The sequence below is a fragment of the Populus trichocarpa genome, chromosome 11 (genome assembly GCF_000002775.5).
Source record: "Populus trichocarpa isolate Nisqually-1 chromosome 11, P.trichocarpa_v4.1, whole genome shotgun sequence".
In the NCBI taxonomy this organism is placed as follows: domain Eukaryota; kingdom Viridiplantae; phylum Streptophyta; class Magnoliopsida; order Malpighiales; family Salicaceae; genus Populus; species Populus trichocarpa.
In genome coordinates, this window is record NC_037295.2 from 16,570,552 (window position 1) to 16,593,178 (window position 22,627).

The 22,627-nt window shown below is 33.0% G+C and overlaps 3 protein-coding genes and 1 pseudogene across 7 annotated transcripts; 3 read left to right on the forward strand and 1 right to left on the reverse strand.

Moving 5' to 3' along the window:
- The first annotated feature begins 369 nt into the window (after window positions 1-369).
- Window positions 370-7,148, forward strand: LOC7470919 (kinesin-like protein KIN-14N). 4 transcript variants are annotated; one of them, XM_024611482.2, is made up of 17 exons: window positions 370-532; window positions 811-1,061; window positions 1,162-1,306; window positions 1,400-1,509; window positions 1,597-1,716; window positions 1,807-2,010; window positions 3,519-3,695; window positions 3,770-3,844; window positions 3,953-4,099; window positions 4,176-4,314; window positions 4,434-4,543; window positions 5,013-5,174; window positions 5,246-5,451; window positions 5,814-5,895; window positions 5,985-6,089; window positions 6,179-6,283; window positions 6,794-7,148. In XM_024611482.2, the coding sequence occupies exons 2-17, from the start codon at window positions 870-872 to the stop codon at window positions 6,971-6,973; spliced, it is 2,259 nt and encodes a 752-aa protein (XP_024467250.1). In that variant the 5' UTR covers window positions 370-532; window positions 811-869; the 3' UTR covers window positions 6,974-7,148. The 4 variants fall into 4 exon arrangements, with proteins under 4 accessions (XP_024467250.1, XP_024467252.1, XP_024467249.1 ...); XM_024611484.2 differs by having other exon boundaries at window positions 371-532; window positions 814-1,061; XM_024611481.2 differs by having other exon boundaries at window positions 378-558.
- Window positions 7,149-7,312: 164 nt separating this feature from the next.
- Window positions 7,313-7,994, reverse strand: LOC7470920 (photosynthetic NDH subunit of lumenal location 3, chloroplastic-like; annotated as a pseudogene).
- Window positions 7,995-9,666: 1,672 nt separating this feature from the next.
- On the forward strand, window positions 9,667-21,611 carry LOC7454404 (eukaryotic translation initiation factor 5B). Of its 2 annotated transcripts, none has more exons than XM_052445629.1 (4): window positions 9,667-10,150; window positions 10,237-10,344; window positions 10,432-10,496; window positions 21,412-21,611. In XM_052445629.1, the coding sequence occupies exons 1-4, from the start codon at window positions 9,731-9,733 to the stop codon at window positions 21,491-21,493; spliced, it is 675 nt and encodes a 224-aa protein (XP_052301589.1). In that variant the 5' UTR covers window positions 9,667-9,730; the 3' UTR covers window positions 21,494-21,611. The 2 variants fall into 2 exon arrangements, with proteins under 2 accessions (XP_052301589.1, XP_002316968.2); XM_002316932.2 differs by lacking the exon at window positions 21,412-21,611 and adding an exon at window positions 10,615-10,874.
- On the forward strand, window positions 20,476-21,341 carry LOC7470922 (eukaryotic translation initiation factor 5B). Its single transcript, XM_024611580.2, has 3 exons — window positions 20,476-20,949; window positions 21,036-21,143; window positions 21,231-21,341. Exons 1-3 carry the CDS (start codon window positions 20,530-20,532, stop codon window positions 21,315-21,317), a joined length of 615 nt encoding a protein of 204 aa, XP_024467348.1. The 5' UTR covers window positions 20,476-20,529; the 3' UTR covers window positions 21,318-21,341.
- Window positions 21,612-22,627: the final 1,016 nt, after the last annotated feature.

Genomic DNA, 22,627 nt, shown 5'->3' on the forward strand with positions numbered 1-22,627 from the left:
TTGTATGAATTATGATTTTTTAGATAGAGAGTTAATGATTAAAGAAATTCTTTCAGGATAAGTCTTTTAATGAAGTCACATATAATATCGCTATCTGCGACTTCATTAAATATGCTAGATCCTTAAATAATTTTTGCCAATTCTATTTTATCAAAAAAAAATTTCACTGTGGTAAGTTAAAAAAAACCCTCCAATTTCACTGTTCCTTCCAAAATTAGCTGCCTCCCCTCTGCAGATAAATATTTCCTTCCTGCTCTTAAAAGCAATGCTTGTGATTCTCATTGGTAGCTTTGAATACAATCAACGGCCCCACCAAACTTACCCCTCTCTCTTTAATATATATCTCAAAATAAATAAATATCACTAGTACTGCTAGCTTTCTTTAAAAAAATATAATAATAATAATAAAAAACACAAACCCTGTCTCTCCCTTGCTGCTTCAAACTGACCTGTAAGAATCAGAACAAGCCTCCACTTAAGTCTCAACTCCTCTACCATATCCATTCCTACTGCTACTAATCCTTCTGCACAAGTGAGCTCCTTTTAAATTTCTAAAATGTGGGTTTTCTTCTTCATGCTCTTCTTATTAATGGGTCTGGTCTTTTTTGTAGATAATGATATTTTGTTCTGTTGTTGTTGTTGTCGTCGTCTTTAAAGAGAAGTTTATTTGTGATCTTCACATGTAAAGCTTCTTTTTTTCTTACTGTTTAGAAATCAGGGTTCTCATCTCCATGTGAGGAATTAGTTTTTTGTTTTCTATTTTGGGCTAATGGTTTTTTCTTTTCTGTTTTCTTTTTGTTATTTTCTTAGAAGTGTATTGGTGATGAGGTGCGTGTAGATAAGTGGCAAGAACTTGGATTTGAGAAAAAATGGTTGGGACTGCAAATAATGGCAGAATGAGGCATGCATTTTCAGTTGTAAATGGTGAGGAAGAGGTTGGTCTAAATAGTGTACCGCCTAGTAATGCTGGATCAGAGTATGGTGGGTTTGAGTTCACAAGAGAAGATGTTTATGGTTTGCTGAATGAGAGAATGAAATACAAAAACAAGTTCAATTACAAGGTTAGTGAAAGTTTTTGTTTTTATTTTTTCTTCTGTTAATTTTAAAACAGTTAATTGGCAATTGTGTTTTAAGATTGGCTGTTTTGGGGGGGTTATGTAGGAAAGATGTGAAAACATGATGGATTATATAAAGAGGTTAAGGCTTTGTATCAAATGGTTTCAAGAGCTAGAAGGAGGTTACCTCTTTGAGCAGGAGAAGTTGCAAAATGCATTGGATTTTACTGAGAGTAAATGTGCTGAAATGGGTATGCTTGATTATTGTTTCCCTTATTTTTCTTTGTGCTTATTGGATGCTAGCTAAGCATATGGTTGCTAATGGAACTTTTTGTTCATTTTAGATTTGATGCTGAAAAACAAGGAAGAAGAGTTGAATTTGATTATCGTGGAGTTGAGAAAGAGCCTTGCTTCTCTGCAGGAAAAACTTTCCAAAGAGGAATCTGAGAAGTTGGTAAGAAAGAGTAAATGAAAACTTAAGCATGCTCTACCAATAAAATACTGATTTGTGAATTGATTTCGTCTTTTCTTGATTCTCCAGGCTGCATTGGATTCTCTTGCCAGAGAGAAAGAGGCCAGACTTACTGTTGAGAAGTCACAAGCTTCCCTCTTGGAAGAGCAAGGAAAGATTCAAGGAGAGCTTCAAAGTGCTAACCAAAGGGTAACATAATAAATGTTTTTTGAATTAGTCCTGATGATTTTATAGAAGTGACCTATCTTGTGTGCTTATATTCTTTGTTGAATCCTGCAGATAACATCAGTAAGCGATATGTACAAGTTACTACAGGAGTACAATTCAAGCTTACAACTCTACAATAGCAAGCTTCAGACAGATCTTGATACAGCTCATGAAAATGTAAAGCGCGGAGAAAAAGAGAAAGCTGCTATAGTTGAGAATCTTAGCACCTTAAGGGGTCAATGCATGTCATTGCAAGATCAATATAATTCATGCAAAGTAAGCTTTTATTGGTCTTCCTTTTTTTTCTTCTTGTTGAAGTGTTGAATCATTTCCCGTGACATACACTAGTTAACTGCATGGTGCAATGCTATTCTTAATGAATAGTCAGGAAGCTGAATTCAATGTGCTTGCAAGAGGAGACACTTGTTAAGAAGAAAGCGATCAGTAGTTAGGAGAAAAACTTTTATTAGTAAGTATTACCTATGAGGTAGTTAGGACCATTTTTTGTAGCTCAGAGTACAGAAAGAAACATTCTACTAATTGGATTTGTTGTTGCACACATGAGAAAAACACTTACAAGTTTGTAGTTCCAATTCTCTGTTATCAGGATTGCCATTGAGTATTGATGCACTTAGGCTTCAAGCACCATTTGGCATATATGTTGGACCTATTGCTTTCAAAATGTAGGCCGACAATATTTACCTTCTGTTATAGATCTGGTTTTCACTAAGGAACACTTGAAAATTTTGGATAGAAGCATTTTCTTGAATTAAAACTGTTCAAAATGTAAGGCTGCCCAAAAGATTAAGAATGTTGTGAATATAACTGGTTTCGGAAGGAAAGATGTACAGAGTCTAGAGTCAAATTATATATACATTACTAAAAAATGTATCCAAAACATGGGAAATTACATTCCACTCTAGAGGCTTCTTTATGTTAAGCAGTTTAATTGTGATATCTTAAGTTGCTAAAATGTTATAACTTCATCTCAAATGGTGTTACTATACAAAATTGAAAAATTATCCAACCTAAAATTCTAAGCTGTTTGGAATATTGATATCTTGACTTTCAGATCTGTAATGTGGGATGTAAGGAAGGTGGAAAAATGCTTTTCATTTAACATTAAAGTTAAAATTTGAATGCCAAGTTCTTGATCTTGAAGGATGATGATGGCAGTTCTGAAAGTATGGGTCTACCTATATTTAACTTTTGAAGACAAAAAGCCTAGCATTACAGGAATTGATATCTGCATAGAGAAGCAATCAGTGACAATAAATGTGGTGAGCTTGTCCCAGTTCAGTGATCTAACTTAAATTCCCTTGCTATAGGAAAATGTTCTCAATATTCGATGGGGAAGGTCCACAATCCGCATTCCTTTGCCAAGGGTTTTAAGATGGGTAAACTATTAAAATGGACCTCATCATAGACAGAAATTTTTAATTACGTTGAGTGCTCTGACCATGAAATCATTTGGATAAGATTTTTTGTCTAGTCCAAGGATATTCAGTTAGTACCAACTTATTTTCTTGCACAGCCTTTTTTTTTTGGGTTATAAAGTAGAGGTTTTAACTTGAGACCTCTTTGCATAGCCTTGTTAAAGGTTGTCAAATCATGGCATTAGATCTTAGTGGGGGCATGTTAATGTTGGTAGTTATATGTGGTCCCTAAAATATCCCTATATTGTTTTCTAACTATATTTTACCTAGTCTAAGCATAGTTGAAAAACTTTTTCTCTACTCTTCTTTTAGTATTCTGACTCTATTATTGATGGATAATCCTATCAGGCATCTGTGGATGAAGTTGCAAAGCAAAAGGACACACTGGTGAATGAAGTTGCATCTTTAAGGGCAGAGTTGCAACAAGTGAGCGAGGATCGTGATAGTCTGCTATTGCAAGTGCAAACTTTAACAGCTGAAGTAGTTAATTGTGAAGAGCTCGTTGAAAAATCTAATGAATTGAAGGTTTGTTTTAAAATTTGATTTGACTTCCTATACATTTACAATTATATTTCCTTACATGTTAAATTTATGCACAGGAAAAATGTTTTTCCCAGAGTAATCAGTTGATGACTCTGCAGGATGAGCTAGAGGCTACCCAAAATAAATTAAGGGTACTATTATCTAGTTTTCAAGAGATTTTTCATTTTCTTGTTTAATTTGTTGCTATTTTATATTGTCATTTGGATTTATTTTTATGGTTAGGGTTATTCTCTTTTTAGGTATCTGATTTATCTGTATTTGAGACAAAAACTGAATTTGAAGCACAAAAGAAACTTATAAGCGAGTTACAGAACCGCTTAGAAGATGCAGAACTTAAAATTGTTGAAGGAGAGAAGTTTCGAAAAAAGCTACACAATACAATATTGGTAATCATAAAGTCTCTAACTATTTTCTATTTGAGTGCAACATACATTTATCTTATGAAGCTCTGCTATGCCGCAGGAACTAAAGGGAAATATTCGTGTGTTTTGTCGAGTGCGTCCTCTGATACCAGAGGACAGTCCTGGTGCTGATGGAAAAGTTGTATCTTATCCCACAACGACAGAAGCTCTAGGGCGAGCCATTGAATTGACACAAAATGGTATGCTTGAAATAACTTAATATTAAACAGAACTTTTTTTAGTCTGTGATATTATTCTCTTATTCAAATTGATGTATCTTGAACCTTTCAAACTAATGTTATGCTTACGTTCCCAACAGGGCAAAAATATTCTTTCACTTTCGATAAAGTTTTTATGCCCGATGCATCACAAGAGGATGTTTTTGTGGAGATTTCACAGCTTGTTCAAAGTGCTCTTGATGGCTATAAGGTGATTTATCCAACACCAAGTCTTTTCTATTGCAATTTCAAGAGCACATGTGGGAAATAGCAACTGCATGTGTGCACTTATGTGCTAATTTGATTGTTTTCTTTTTTCCCAATCCCTTTATGTGAACACTTAAAAACATGAACATATAACATAACAATTATTTTATATTTTTAATTAATATCATTGACTTTTATTTGAATATTTGATTTTTACTCCTTTTTTTTTAACAAGATTTAACAATAAACAAGTCCAATAAATGCTTTCAGATAATGCTGAATGGGTGCCCTAAGGGCTCTCATTAGCTTTTCCCACTTTAAATCAATTGTTTCAACTCATTGTCCCTTCTTAATTTTTCAGTTATATTGGCACTAAAGTTATCTTAAGTTGTTCATTCAGTTAGTGATGGAAAGAGAAATCTTGAACTTTTCTTTTCTTTTGCATTAAGAGATGATTAGCTTTGTTTTTCCAGGTTTGCATCTTTGCCTATGGCCAAACAGGTTCAGGTAAAACTTATACCATGATGGGCAAATCGGGAAACCCGGAGCAGAAGGGGTTGATTCCCAGGTCATTAGAACAAATATTCCAGACTAGGCAATCTCTTCAGTCCCAAGGCTGGAAATATGAAATGCAGGTGAATAGTAATGCCATTAGATTTTCTTTGTTAGAATCGATGACATAATTTTATTTATACAACAATAACAGGTGTCAATGTTGGAAATATACAATGAAACAATTCGAGATTTATTGTCGACAAAAGATTCATCACGAACAGAGTATGGTAGTAATGGAAAGCAATATGCAATTAAACACGATGCCAATGGGAATACCCTCGTTTCCGATCTTACTGTTGTGGACGTTTGCAGTACTAGAGAGGTTTCTTTTCTTTTGGATCAGGCATCTCATAGTAGGTGAGTACAGTTTGGAACATGAATTTTCCTTAAGCTTTCTCAAGTCATTTACTTTAATCTCGACAATATGGTTATGTATGACCAAAATAGATGTTTTAACCATCTAGTATGTTTATACAATACTGTATTTGTTTGCAATGTTTGCGAATCTCCATATTTATTTTTGTATTGGCAACTCTACTTATTGTTGATACTTGCTACTCTGGATAAAAACTGGCAGTAAAACAATCTAATTTCGGTTGTCTTAAAAAAGGAAACTTGTTTGACATGCACGCACAACTACAATGTGTTGTATGTTTTAAACTTGTTTTCCCTCAAATACAGGGATATGGAACCACAAATTAAAATTTTGCTTCTTGTAGGTCTGTTGGCAAGACTCAAATGAACGAGCAATCATCTAGAAGTCACTTTGTTTTCACATTGCGAATATCTGGTGTTAATGAGGTAAGAATACTCTTGTTTTTTTTAAGGTCTTTTATGCTGTTCCTTTTCTTTTCTCCTCTTTAAATTGAATGTTTGTTTGCATCCCTTAGAACACAGAACAACAAGTACAAGGTGTTTTGAATCTTATTGATCTTGCTGGGAGTGAGCGTCTTTCTAAGAGTGGCTCAACTGGAGATAGATTGAGAGAAACCCAAGTATGTGAATTAACTATTATGATCTTACAGTATTTTATGATTTATTCACTCTTTGTAATCAATTACTTTCTTCGCGCAATTTTTATCAGGCTATCAATAAAAGTTTATCATCTTTAAGCAATGTTATATTTGCATTGGCAAAGAAGGAGGATCATGTGCCGTTTAGACACTCAAAGCTTACTTATCTTCTGCAGGTAAGTAGCTTAAAGGACTTGGAAGATGAATTTTAAGCTGCTACTTCTATGGAATTATCTTTGATAGATCAAGTCTTTTTTATTTATATGATTCTAGTAGCAAAATCTCATACACAACAATGAAAGAAACTTTCTTCGGTGTGAGGGTAATTCTTCTTCGAAGATCTTCACACTAAACTATTACATGAAGTTATATTTTTCTTCCATGCCGCATCAAGTATTTTCATCTATCTTATTAAGATCTCCTAGCCATCATGTCAGCCAAAAGGTTTTTATATATAAATTAATATCTTCTTGGAGCTTTTGTGCTCCAGAATTATATGTTTGACCTCCCTGCATGCATCCCAAGAAAACTACTTGAATAGTTTTTTCTGGGAAGTTAAACGTAATTAGGTGGCATTTCAAATTAAATCCTGGCTAACATGAACATTCCACATCATGCTTTCCCACTGTTTTGGTTTATCTTGGTGATCTAAGATATTTGTGTTCTTCAATTCCATCTTATTTCAGCCGTGTTTGGGTGGAGACTCAAAGACACTGATGTTCGTAAACATATCTCCTGATCACTCTTCATCGGGTGAGTCACTTTGCTCACTCCGATTCGCATCCAGGGTTAATGCTTGTGAGATAGGTATTCCTCGACGTCAAGCCAACTTGCGGTCTTTTGAGTCTCGCTTGAGCTTGGGCTGATTCTAACATGAGTTGATAGTATTATGTATCTCTGTCACGGCTATTGGTAAATTGAGAAAGTGAGAGTGATCCTAACATGAGCTGATAGTAACTTGTGTAGTGAACTACGTTCTATTGCTTTGTAATTGAGAATGTAATTACTTGCTCTCACTCTATTGTACTTGCTTACTTCCTATTTTCTTTTATCCCCTTACATTAGAGTTTATATCTGTGTCATTTGCCTAAAAGTAGATGAACAAGAATTTTGAAATAAAAGTGGGAAGGCTAAATTGCAATTTAGGAATCAATAGAAAGTACACTGTAATGTGAATATATTTCTCCATCACTGGAAAAGCTGGACTAAACTTTGAATCCATCCGGATAATAGGTAAATTTACTCTGCAGATCAATTGGATTCTGTTGCATGACATCTTGCAGAAGTACTTTTGTGTCTCGATAACTTGATTCTGTATCAGACAGGTTTTTCCTCCTTGATGCAACTTCAAGCTGTCAATGAATCAGAAACTGAACAATTAGTGCAAATAAAGCTTTCGAAGTTCAAGTTCATATTAAAGGAAGTTTCAGCAATTAAGTGGAGAAATATCTGTGCATGGAACCATTGGTTTACCTTTTCAAAATTGTCAACAATCTGTTATCAGTAAGAGGTTGCTTATCATTGACTGGAACTGCTGAGATAATCTTGTCCAAATCGTAGTACATGAAGGTGGACTTGATTCTCAAGTACTTCCTGACATGGTTAAGGGTGTCTGGTCCTATCAAGTCCTCCAGAGCCAGGAGATCAAAGGCATGTAAATCTCTTTACCCTGCGCATGCTTCCTTTGTAAGCCAACATTTGCCATATAGATTCCCTTCTTCGGAGAAGAACGAGTGCCTTTCTCCTCATTTGCAAGTTCTGCATTGCATAAAAAATGAAGAATGGTTGCAGCAACCACGTCAGAACTCTACACTCAAGCGACTCTTTTTTATACAATGATAAACTAAGCATTAAGTTGTGATGCTTGTAAGAAACAGAGCTCTCCATTCTCGACAGAAGGCACAGGCAAGGGGATATCACGTAAGAAACTAGTTAAACTTGCCTAGTTTGTTATTAGGTCCAAGCCTCTATAGATTACCAACAAGAGAAACAAGATAAGGATTTTTTTTATCCCAGTAATTTATTGGAAGGATTTAATTAAAAATTTTTTTATCCTAATAATTAACTGATATTTTATGAAAAAAATTCATCCCAATAATTAACTATAGATTTATTTTTTTATTTTGTATTTGTTTGTTTTTATCTTAACTTGACACAAAAACTAAAATAAAAAAATGTCAAAAATTATTAAATAACCAGAATTGATCGCATTTAATTGAAAATATATTTTTGATATTTTTATATTTTAAAAAATATATAAAAGAAATTGAGGTACAAAATGAGTTCTGAAATATATACACACACACACACTAACAATTATGCTTCATCAAGTCTCCGTCTTTTGCACTCACTACCATAATCAACATGTAGAAAAAAGAAAAAACAAACAAACATATATATATATATATATATATATATATATATATATATATATATACTCTGAACATAATTAAAAAAATTAAAATTTGATTATTTATCTCAACACTGTATTATGCTCCTCGATTAAATTGATTTTAAATAAAAATATTATTGAATTATTTCTTTATTTAATAACTCACCTAATAAATAATAAAATAAATATTTTAATAATAATTTAAAATATTTTTAAGAATATATTAAATGTTAACATATATCCCAAGTTGAATATTGATATGTTCAACTTATTCATAAAATAATCATCAAGTTTTAAGATTATAATAAGTATGGCATATTTTTTTTGAAAGAATATTTTATCGAATCATGTTTAATGGATTATGAATGACATTAATTGAAATGCCATTTTCTATTCATAATTTTCGAAGATACTGCATTTGTAATTGTAGATCTGTTACAAAAATATGAATTAATTAAGAATATTGTAGGAAAATAATTTATTATTTTCAAGTAGACAATAATTTTGAGATGAACGGAATCAGAAAGTCAATCAATCTATTTGGAGCAACAGAATATGACATATTTATCATTTATAAAATAAAAACACACAATGAAATATTTTTTTTTTATTATTATTAACGTGGGTGTCCGGGTGAGCTTATATGCATCTTGACTAATCCTACGGACCCTGAAGTTAACGACCATGTAAGCCTCTAGTAGCCCTGAGATTTATAAAACTCGAAGTGGTGATCTTTAGAGAACAAACATAAAGCCTGACAAGTTGAGTTATACCTCTAAGAATTACAATTTTTTTTTTCCTTTTCTCATGAGAAATGGATAGAGAAAAAGAAAACAATAGCGGTAATATATAAATATGTCTTATAATTACGAATTAATTGGTTACGCTGACGGTCACCAGAAATAATGGAAGAGAGAGCTCCTTTCTTATTTAATTTCCGGTGATCATAAGCTTGAAAAACGTCCTGCAATAGTCCACATCCAGCATCTTGACGTCCTTTTAGACAGGGACAGGACTCGAACCGGCTTGTGACACCGCCGCAGTAAGCACACCGCTTCTTGTTTTGGGACTCTTCCTTTCACACTTTGGAAAAGGAAATATATAATCAGTTTCCTTCTTCTATATATTTCCTTTTTCACTTCGGAATTTCCTTCTTCTATATATATATATATATATATATATATATAGAACTAAAGCCATCAATCTCGTCATCAGGGCAATTGGAGCGACAATGTCTGTTGAAAAGGTTCCGGTTTGCTGTATTATGGGTCAAACAGATTGTGGGAAAACCAAATTGTTGGAATATATGGGAAGCTATGATGATATAAAGAAGCAGCAGCAGCAGCAGAATCATGGTGGCAGGAGTGCCGCTTTCTTTCCAGCCAAGTACATAGAGGAGAGAGCAGCAGCAGGAGCAGCAGCAGCAGAAGAGAGAGAAGTGGATGGTCCTTTATCAATCAATCTCCCTGGTTTACTCATCGTTGATATCTCCGCTGTTGAGTCAGATTCTAACAAGCGTCTGCGGGCTTGGCTTTCATGTGATCTTCCTGTTTTAGTTCTTGACATTGCTGTTGGGGTCGATCATGAAATAATTGACTTAGTCAAGCTCTTGAGATTGTTTCATAAGGATTTCGTCCTTGTATTGAATAAGGTCTTCTTCTTCTTCTTCAGCAAAAAGGGCCTTGCTTTAATTCTTGATCCTCTAATTGTTTTTTTTTTTGTCTCGAAATTATGCAGGTGGACAAACTTTTAGGATGGAAAAATTGCCCCAACACTCCTATTTCAAGGGCAGTACCCCTGCAGAGGACAGAGGTGCAATCTGAGTTATCTTCAAGGATCAAACAGGTTTGTCTACTTATCACCATCTTTTTACGGAGTGTTTTCTCAATTCGTTTTCTCATCCTTGTTATAATCTATGGTTTCCAACCCCAGGTTAAAACTGCGTTAACGAAGGAAGGAGTAGAAGCTGTCAGGATTCTACCTACTAGCACAGTTAGGTATGTCCTGGTCCCTCCCTAGATCCTTCGTTTTTCTTAGCTTTCCTATCTGCTCTATGAAATCCACTCTCTTTTTAGACTCAATGTAGTAATATTCTGAATTTCTGTGTTGTTACAGTGGAGAAGGCGTTGCTGATCTGCTGCTGACATTGTATGATCGCATCCAGAAAACTATGGATGAGAAGCTGTCTTTTCACTAATGTATGATTCCTTTGATCCTATTTGAATCAGGGAAATATTGCTCTTAGAATAAGCAAATATCTGTTTAGACAATCCAAAAATCTTAAAGTAAACACACTAAATATGTAATATTTACCATCTTAAACCAGAGATGGTCAATACGTGAAGGAAATCAATATGGTACTAGCAGTCCACTTATCAGCTGGTAATCAACAGCAGTTGCAAAAATATTTGCCACCCTCAGGTGTGGTAAAGAGTTGGTTGGCTTGTAGGATTTGTTTCCCTTAGCTGATCGGGAGATCCGAAAGTTAACACCACAGCTGAAATATTTGCTAGAGAATGTGCCAAGAAAAACATGTCAGGAAGTTAGTAAATGGGCTGCACTCCTTTCTCCATGAGCTTCATTTTGATTAAACTTGAGGTTGAACAACAACATAATTCGAATAATGTTTAATTTGATTCGAGTTAATTAATCAACAAAACATATTTTTTTAACAGATAATCTTTACCACCGATCTTCATTTCTTCACATGTTATTTGCAATTTTCAGGCATTAAATGGAGTTTTAAGTTTTGCTGAAAAGGAGGGGAAAGACTATAAGAGGTTGTTTGTGCCATGAAAGATGGAAATAGGGCAGCTGGTCAGTAATTTTGTCAAAGCATTGAGTTTGTGTAGCGTCAGAGGGCTCTCTTTCTCGAACATATTGCACAAACTGTCTTCATGTTGCTCCAGCTTACGTTCAAGCTGAATCACTTGAAATGTTGAATTTTTTAAGATATTTTAATGCGAAGTAAAGCTTTAAGCCATTAACTTTGCCACGGCATAGCCAGTTAAATGGCCGACTTTTTCTTTGACCCATGCTACGTTTTGTTTTTTTTTTTTTTTAACTAGAACCAGCTGGCGTATTAAAACAAATCTAGAACGATGATGTTGATTTTTTGAAAAAAATATTGATCGGGTAAATACTTGACCTAGGTCATTTAGTGGATTGGAACCACTTCAGGGTTTTAATAAGTATTAATAGAAACTCTAAAGTACTTGGGAGTTTTACTCTAGTATTAGATATAATTTATTATGAATTGTTATAATAAAATTATTTTTTTTTTAGTGGAAAAAAATAAAACCTTAAGGATGGTTATATTGTGGTTTTTTTTATTGATTTATTGGTCATTAAAAGATTATTCGGGGTTGTTAGGTTTTTTTTTTCATAGTAAAAATACTCTTGTATCCATGAAAATCAACAAAATTTAAAGTTATTGATCAAGGGCTGTTTTGACTTTTCATAAAATTCTAAACAGTAAAAATAATTTTTAACCTCTAGAATTAAAAAATTGTTGGGTTGTTGGACACGGTTTTTTTTTGTTTTTCCATTATTCATGTACAATTAAAATACCTTTTTTGCCTTAGAAAAGACATAATAAATTTTGCATTTTGAGGTATTTTTGTACTTTCACATAGGTTTTTGGGTAATTACTAGGGTCACGAGGACTGTTTTAGTATTTTCATGTTGACTTTTTAATTTTTCAATAAAAAGATGTTGATCGCTCTTTTTAAACTCAACACGCGCTAGTGAACAGGTAGTGTTGGTGCTATTTATACGGTGAATGTGACGCTACTCGTTTGCCAAACCTGACATTCCACCATCTTAGTGGATTTGACATCATATCCTCTTCCACATGGTGTGACGTATGGTGATCGGATTGTTGTTGGTGATTTTTTTTTCTTCTTTTCTCTCTCCTACCAAGTAAAGAGCATGATTATCTTTTTTTTTTTAGTTTTTCAAATTTAATCTTCATTCTTTTAGTTTCTTATTTCGTTCTTATTCTTTTATGTAAGTTTTTTTCTTCAATTTAGTCATTCAATTATAATTTCTTATATGTTTTGTTTTTTTTTATTTTGGTCCTTATTCTTTTGATTTTTAATTTTTTTGCCTTGCACTTTTGTTAAAGTTATTTTTTATTTTTAATTTCATCCTTCAATCAAAGTTTTTGTTGTTTTATTTTTTTAATTTGACCCTCATTCTTTTATTATTTTTTTTTTTTAAATCTATTTTCAACTCAATTTTACTCTTCAATTGAAAATTTTTATTTGCTTTCTAATTATTTTATTTTGACAAATTGTTGACCTATAATTTGAATAATGTTGAATTTGATTCAACTCAATTAATCTGAAAAGCATATTTTTTAACAGATCATCTTTAATAACTATCTTCATTTCTTCACATGTTATTTGCAATATTCAGGCATCAAATGGAGTTTTAAGTTTTGCTGAAACGGAGGGGAAAGACTAAGAGGTTGTTTGTGCCATGAAAGGATTAATAACCTTTATTTGGCCGACTTTTTCTTTGACCCATGAGAGCTTTTAAAAAAAATTAACCAAATTTGATAAACAAGAAATCTTTTTATTCGCGGATTGAAGTGAAAAATATATCTTTAACATTGCTAAAACAAAATTTCAATTTCAATTGCTGTATAAGCTAATATCGGATCAGAAAAAAATGTACAATATTGTGGAAACCACTACCATACCATACGGAAAATTAGAATATGTTAACTAAGAAAGGTAAATTTTAACTTGTTAGATCTTGAGTTTGTTTTTTAGAGATTAGATCACTAATTCGAGTGCCATAAATTTCAGGATTATTAGTCAAGGTGCGCGTAAACTGGCCCAGACACTCATGGTTACCAAAAAAAAATTATAATATATTTATCAAATTTTAAGAGTTTTTTTTTTAAAAATTAAAACGATGATGTAGATTTTAAAAAACAAATAACCTCAATATCGTCTTCTTAGTTCTAAAAAAAAACAAATATGGGTCGAAAAAACAAATCAATTGGGTACCAAAATATACATCGCTTAGTAGTTTCGGTTTTTTTTTTTTTTTATCCTTTTGTAGTTGATCATATTTATGGATCACAAGTCAAAAAGATAAGTCGGATCATAATTACTAAAAACAAACAAATCTAAGCTGCTTCGAGAAACACAGGAAGACAATGACGAATATGTTATACCCAGATTTTAAGCATTGTTGCTGGCGTAAAGGAAGATGGCATTTGATTTAAGGTTTTGTTTTTAGGGTCAGTTATCGGAATATTATAAAGTTTACGAGGACAAAGATGGAAACAAACTTTCATTTTTTTATCCCTATATTTTGTTTCCTTAAAATAGGTTCATATATCTCAATTATTTTTACCTAAAAAAAAATATAAACAAAAATGATTTTTATCTCCATTAATAAACATATATATATCTTAATGGCCTATGTTCGAAATTTTTGCCCTTAGCTGTTGGGAAAATGAACAAGAAGATTGACATTATTTCTGCCAGTGTCAGAATTTCTTTTCTTTTTTTACCAGCTCTTGAGAAATGAAAAGAAAATGCAGTTTCACAGAAATCCGACATGTACCTTGAGGAGAAAAATATGATTGGACCTTATATATAAACCAAATAATTTCAGTTAAGTTATTTTATATTAAAAACTAAAAATTAACCGAAATGCTTTCTATTCTCTTCAATTTGATTTGTTATGGATGATGTTGGCGTTGGTGACATTGTTCCTCCTCCTGTAAGTTCTTCCTCCGATATTCAGGAGGGCGATCATGCGACGGATTTGCAATCTGGTGGGGATGATAATCGCAACAATGAAGTTGCGGAAGTTGAACAAGAGATAAATCTGGAACAAAGTGCAGGGGATGTGCATGAAGAAGAGATTGAGCCATTGAACTCGGTAGTATTGGGCAGTAGTAACAGTAATGAGTTTCATGGCTTTATGGGTTTTGGAAGAAAGTTAGTTCATGGGAATGGGCATGGGTTTCATGGCTTTATGGGATTTGGAAGAAATTTAGGGCATGGGTTTCATGGCTTTGTGGGTTTTGGAAGAAATTTAGTTCATGGGAATGGGCATGGGTATGTGGCTTTCTCTCTTGTGTTTTTCGCCCTACCGTTGTTACTGTTAGGATACTGGTTGATTTCTTTTTCTTATGATTCTTAGGCGTTCTAGTACCGGAATTTGCCATGCCTCAGGCGTTCTATAACCTGAATTCTTGGGACTTTTGATGAGGTGAATGGGATTTTGTTTTTTCTGACCTAAATCCAACTTTGTTTTGGAAGGATTTAGTTCATGGGTTTACGGGTTCTTTCTCTCCTTCGGTCCTCCTACAAGTATGTCATGGGCATAATAGTACCGGAATTTGCCATGTATCAGGCTTTCTCTAACCTGAATTCTAGGGAATTTTGACGAGATGAATGAAATTTGTTTTTTTCTGACCTGAATGCAATAAAATCAGAGTCATTGATTTGGATTTTTTTTTTCTTTTTGATTAATTTTGTGTAAGCATGGAATAAACATTGAATTTACACGTGTTATTTGTGCGCCGATCCTTGTTCGATCAAAACCCATTCATTTTGAGTAGTTAATGATCTAACATCATTAGCCTACAAATCTGGACCACACAACAAATCAATTGAGTTCCAAATTACCCTAGGCATTTATCATTGAGTTATAAACGACATCCTTAAAACATGCCGTTTATAATCAAGGCCTTTATAACTTTTTTTTTTTTTTAGTTTAACGTGGGTGTTCGGGGCAGCTTGCGCGTACCTCGACTAATCCCACGGGCCCTGAAGTTAACGACCATATAAGCCTCCAGTGACCATCATATGAGCAACTACAAGGCTCGAATCTGAAACCACAAAAGGAGGAAACCTTTTGCTCCAGAGCTTTTATCACAAGCCCTTTATAACTTGATGTTGTTAAGGATGATGTTATGTGTCACTGTCAAATTTGGATGCAGAAAAGTATGATGAATAAAAAATTAATTTTTAAAGCCTGAAATTCCCAAATTACCCTAGGCATTTATCAGCTTCTTGATTTTTTTTAAAAGAAAATATATCACCTCTCTCTCTCTCCACACCGTCCCTTCATCGTACTATTAATAAAAAATATTTCAAGAAGCTAATTAATGTTCAGGGTTAATTGGGATTTCCATTTTTTTATTTTCTTTTTTCTTTTCTTAAAAATCCAGAAAATTAATAAAAAATTATTTTTTGTTTATCCAGCTTTTTTTCATCCAGGTTTACCACGTCACACCTTTAACAACCACAAGTACGAGGGTCTTAATTGTAAATTGATTGAATAGTAAAAGGATCTTGTTAACTATAATAATAATATAAAAACAAATCTAATTAATTAAATACCGTAAGTAGAATAATGTTGGGTGTGTCGGATAATTTATCAACTGCTTGAATCTGCTTTCAACACTCCTCAGCGTTACTTGTGCATATTGAATCCTCTATAAAATCACTTTATTATTTTACTCATAAAAAAAAAAAGAATGGTCTGACTGTTTGGATAATACGGTATTTTCATACATTCTTTAATTATTATCGTATTGATAAGAAACAGATCAGTTTTTTTTACTTTTTAAAGCATAATATAATGACTAAATCATTCTTAAAAAAATTATGTAACCGGCACTTAGGGTGTTTTTTGAGTTTTTACTTTTTTAAAGTATAACATAATGACTAAATTATTCTTATAAAAAAATATTCTTTAATTGGCATCTAGAGATTTTTCGCATTTTTATCATGGTTTTTTTTAGTTATAATCAAGTTGACTGATGAACAATTTAGTATTTTAATAAATATAAAATATAATTTTAAAAGTAAAAGTTGATGGTGTGTGCATTGCATGCATCAATGTATTTGTCACTCTCGTCGTGTTTAGGTAGTGCGTGCGGCAGATTACGATGGCCAAAAGCAGTCGTTATTGATGTGGTCGAGATCGTCTCAGTCAATGTTGTTAAAATCACGTTTTGACTCGTAAAATCGTACGATTTTACGAGTCAAAACATGCATTACGTGTTAAATCGCTTGAAAAAATCGAAAATGGGTAAAATCGGGTTGAAATCGGGTGAAATCGCAAAAATCGGATGAAATCGCGCAAAATCACGATTTCAGGACCGATTTTGCGATTTTGCCAAAATGAGGCGCTTAAACAAAATTCCCCCCCTCATGTCTAGCTGTTAGACGCCTATTGGATTTTTCTTGCACAGTCACGGACTCACGTGACTGTCTTCAGTCTTCACTTCAGGCGAAAATACTCACAATTCACAAATCAATCTTCACAAATCACAACGCACAAAATACTCTTTCCAACCGAACAAATCCCTAATCGGCAACCACAAAAGCGGCGACAACGATCTCCATCCTCCATAAAAACAGCCAGCGACAGTGCTCACGGTCCGGTGACTCCAGTCTTCACTCCTTCTCTTTCCTCAGTGCTCACGGTCGCGGCTTCCTCTTCTGTTTATCGTGATTTTAACCGCGACGAGCCGACAACGATCTCCTCAACAGCTCACGGCTTCGGGCTTCCTCTGCAGTCTTCATTAACAGCGGCACGCCGGCAACGATCTCCTTTCTTTCCCATCTTCAACAACAGCAGGCGACATCGGGCGGTCGGGCCTCTTCACCAACAGCCATTCAGCTCATCATCATCATCTTCAACAGCAGCAGGCGACACCGTAAGTTCATTTTGCCTTCATCATCATCACTGCAGTAGTTGATTTTGCCCCTGTAATAGATTTGTATTTTGCCCTGTTAAGTGTTAATTGTTAGTTAGTCTCTTACCCTGTAATTCATTTTGCTCGGTCCTGTAATTTGTATATGTATAATGTTGAATTGAATGGAATTGATCGGGTGAGAAAATTGTTGAATTGAATGCCACAGTATATACTTTATATCTTGACTGAATTGGACTAAATATTACTCGGTGAAAATTGGATTGAAAACTGTTGAATTGGACTAAATTGAATGTCATTTCAGTATTATAGGACTGAATTAATTGGACTAAATTGAATTAAATTAATGGGGTGAAAATTGGACTGAAAAATGTTGAATTGGACTGAATTTAATGCCATTTCAGTATTATAGAACTGAATTAATGGGGTGAAAATTCCTTACGATTTTTTTTGAAGCATGAATATTTTTTGAAGCATGAATTTTTTTTGATATATTTTAAAATTCCTTACGATTTTACGATTCGAGTTTGTTTAGTACTTTCCGTGCCGTGTTAAAATCGCGATTTTAACAACCTTGGTCTCAGTGGACCCTCCTTTTTTAGGCGTTACGTGTAGCTTATTGACCTTCGGTCAAGTGTTAGTGACCTTTTCTCTTTTTGTATCTCTCTTCTTCGATTTATGTGCCTCACCCTTTAAATTTTCAAAGTAGCCTTTCATTTTGGTTTTTCTTTATATTTAATCCATATTCTTTTAATTATTATTTTTTTCTATTTCATTGTCCTTCAGTATTTTCATCTGTAAGATTTAATTCTCATTTTTTTCGTTGTCATTTGTTTTACTTATGATAGTTTTTAGAATTGATATTTTTTTTTATGATTTCATCCTTTGGTTTTTTTTTGCTAGTAGATTTTATCCTTATTTTTTTAATTGATATTTTTTTTATTTGAATCATTTTCTTAAATGAATTTATTTTTTAATTTCATCCCTCAATATTTGATTTCATTTTGTTTTTATATCAGATTTAATCTTTATTCTTTTGATTGCTATTTGTTTTGTATTGGATATTTTTTATTGAAACTTTCTTTTTTTTCAATTTTATCTCTTAACATTTTGTTGATCGGGAATTTGGCTTAATATTTTTTTTGGATTTTTCATCTATGGGGTGATATCAATCTCAAGACTCAAGTCGCGGGTTTGGAAGGTTAACCTGCATTGACTTAGGTTTTCTTATGTCCTTTTCTACAATTAATTTTTTTTTAATTACATCCTTCAGTATTGAGTTTGTTGGGGATTAAGCTTTGTTATTTCTCTCTTTCTTTTCTGTAGAGTTATATTGATCTTATATGAAAGATCATTGATTTGATAAATTAATCCAAATTGACTCGAACTAATTTTTCTTTTTCTGAATTATATCATGTTGTTACCTATTTTTTTATGATAGTATTAAAATTAACTATACTTGTTGCATCCAACTAAGTAAATAATTTGAGTAGTAAATCTTTTTACTTTTAAAAACCTATTATTATTATTTGAATATTTGTTTTATTAAAAAAAATTAGTTTAACCAACAATATATAGTGCGCAAATCAAGTACAATTTAATTGCGACGGCTTTGTGATACTAGGAGGACCTGAAATAGAAAATTTCGCATCGATTCACTTCCAAATTTATCTAGATCCACCAAATTTTGATCATTAATCAATACAAAATCTCTTGTCATTGTATCGTTAATTCCCACGTGGCCTTTGCACTAGTACATTGGACATAGTTTTGACTGGCTCTGAAAATAATGTGGCTCTCCCTTGTTAGCAAGTAACAAGTATCTATGCTGCTCGTTTTAAGGGAAATTCTGCCTTAGTTCCCCTAGAATTTTTGTTGACGTCATTATTAGTACTGTCCACTTCTTGCACCACTCGTTAATATTACACAATTATAATTATAGCACTATTCATGAGCAATTTTTTTTATTCAAGGTCCCTTAGCTAGGTTTTTAGTTCTTCAAGCTTTGGTCACTGAGTTTTTTTTTTTTCCTTAGAAGTTATGCTGACATGAATTTATGTTTTGGGAATTGTTCAATGGAGGTGGTGTTCCATTTGAACATGCCAAAAAAACTAAGATCGAGACCCTTTTTATTTTGTTGAATTTTTAGTTTTTAAAGTGATTAGATGATATTTTGTATTGAAAATGAGCTTTTTAATGTTCTTATTGTTTTTTCAAGTGTTTTCAAGTTAAAACAATTTCAAAAATAGATTTTTAAAGTTTAAAAACTCAAATCACTCTTTTTTGTGAGCAAAAAAAGTAACATGTTGTTTTCCCATGGCAAACATTGTGTCATCCTATCAATAATAATAATAATAATAATAATAATAACAATTATCATAACTATTTTTTGGGTTATTCCTTCAAATTTAACCTTTCAAAATAAAAATAAATTAATAAATTAATAATAGTAAAGAGACTGAAGTTTTAACAAAAGTTGGCCGAGTAAATTTAATTCACCTTAAACTAATTTTAAAAAAAATAATTGTTGTTCACGTTCACGTGAACAGTACGAGTGAAATCAATTAATTGCACTGGTTTTTCGAAGAAAAAAAAACTGTTCACGTGAACAATGCGAGTGAATTAAAATTAACTGCACTGGTTTTTTGAAAAAAAAAAAACTGTTCACTTTAATGAACAGTGTGACATTGGAGCACGGCTCCACTGTTCAGTGGTTTCTCCTCACGAGAAGCAGCAAATGCTGCTTCTACAAAACCTGCAGCACAACTGAATTTTTGGTGGGTCCTACCAGTATTAAATTGCGTTTTTTCTTTCACCAAATGTTTATATCTGTGGCTTGTAAACAGTGCGAGTAAATTAAAATTAATTGCACTGGTTTTTCAAAAAAAATAAAATTAACTGTACTAGTTTTTTGAAAACAAAAAATATTTACGTGAACAGTACAAATAAATTAAAATTCAATTGTTCACTTTAATAAACAGTGCAACAATGACACAGCTTAATTTTAATGGATCCTACCAGCATCAAATTGCGTTTTTTTTTTTCACCAAACGTTTATATCTTCACCCTCAGCCACATTAACAAACAACCTCGACAGGGACAGGACTCGAACCGGCTTGTGACACCGCCGCAGTAAGCACACCGCTTCTTGTTTTGGGACTCTTCCTTTCACACTTTGGAGAAGGAAATATATAATCAGTTTCCTTCTTCTATATATTTCCTTTTTCACTCGGAATTTCCTTCTTTCACTTCGGAGTTTCCTTCTTCTATATATATATATATATATATATAGAACTAAAGCCATCAATCTCGTCATCAGGGCAATTGGAGCGACAATGTCTGTTGAAAAGGTTCCGGTTTGCTGTATTATGGGTCAAACAGATTGTGGGAAAACCAAATTGTTGGAATATATGGGAAGCTATGATGATATAAAGAAGCAGCAGCAGCAGCAGAATCATGGTGGCAGGAGTGCCGCTTTCTTTCCAGCCAAGTACATAGAGGAGAGAGCAGCAGCAGGAGCAGCAGCAGCAGAAGAGAGAGAAGTGGATGGTCCTTTATCAATCAATCTCCCTGGTTTACTCATCGTTGATATCTCCGCTGTTGAGTCAGATTCTAACAAGCGTCTGCGGGCTTGGCTTTCATGTGATCTTCCTGTTTTAGTTCTTGACATTGCTGTTGGGGTCGATCATGAAATAATTGACTTAGTCAAGCTCTTGAGATTGTTTCATAAGGATTTCGTCCTTGTATTGAATAAGGTCTTCTTCTTCTTCTTCAGCAAAAAGGGCCTTGCTTTAATTCTTGATCCTCTAATTGTTTTTTTTTTTGTCTCGAAATTATGCAGGTGGACAAACTTTTAGGATGGAAAAATTGCCCCAACACTCCTATTTCAAGGGCAGTACCCCTGCAGAGGACAGAGGTGCAATCTGAGTTATCTTCAAGGATCAAACAGGTTTGTCTACTTATCACCATCTTTTTACGGAGTGTTTTCTCAATTCGTTTTCTCATCCTTGTTATAATCTATGGTTTCCAACCCCAGGTTAAAACCGCGTTAACGAAGGAAGGAGTAGAAGCTGTCAGGATTCTACCTACTAGCACAGTTAGGCATGTCCTGGTCCCTCCCTAGATCCTTTGTTTTTCTTAGCTTTCCTCTCTGCTCTATGAAATCCACTCTCTTTTTAGACTCAATGTAGTAATATTCTGATTCTGTGTTGTTACAGTGGAGAAGGCGTTGCTGATCTACTGCTGACATTGTATGATCGCATCCAGAAAACTATGGATGAGAAGCTGTCTTTTCACTGATGTATGATTCTTCTGATCCTATTTGAATCAAACATATCACATTAGAAGAATTCATTTCAGTAGCCGTTAATCATGTATAATTAATGAGGGTTTATATTAAACCAACTAATCAAACAATTTTGATCTCCAGAAACCTAATTTAATTAATAATTTTATGTGATCTCCAGCTACAAATTAATTGCACATGTATGAATTATTCTCAAAATAAGCAACATTGCATATATGTTAAACATGTAAAGGTATTTGAATTAATAATTTATTCCATCTGGTTAAAACATGTTTTGATTTAAAAAAAAAATAATTAAAACAATAATGTTGATTTTAAAAAACAAATAACCTCAATATCTTCTTCTTAGTTCTAAGAAACAAATCGATTGCTTAGTAGTTTCTGTTTTATTCTGATTTTTATTTGATGCTCTGTGATTTTTCAGCTACTGCAACGATGCTTGCGCTGCAAAGGCTGGAAATGGAGTCTTTTTGTGTTTAGGGTCCCAGTAAATATCTATAGCATTGAGGGATTTCTTTTGTTTTCGCTTTCACTATTTTTTTTCAGGCTCTTTGCGCCAATAATAACTGATTTATTTTATGTAGTTGATCATATTTATGGACACAATTATACTTTCCATACCAAAAAAACAGGGGTTGCAGCGCGAAAAATAAAGGTGGAGGTTGTTTTATTTTTATTTTGCATTTTTTATTTTTATTTTTATTTATTCTTCAACATTTATTTCATTTTAAATTTATCAATATAAATTGTTTCGGTTTGTTTTCTATGTAGTTAATCATTTTAAATTTATTTTAAACTTGGTTTGTGCTTGATTTTATTAATGTTTATTTTTGTTATCTAATAATTGAGTAAAGAAAGTTAAAAAAAAATGTTTTTATACCCAGTAACAAAGTTCAACCAAGTGGAGCCCATCACTCGGATCGTAAATTTGATGGGTTAAACCGTGAAATCTAGGTTGATTCAATATATCAATATCTTAATATTAAAAATTGATACCAGGGTAACTTAGTTGAAAACAAATTAAATAAAATTATGAATTTCAATTATCAAATGACTTAGTGTTGAAGGACAAAACTGAAAAAAATATTTATTTAAAAAAAAAGAAAAGAATTGAGTCAACCCGAGTT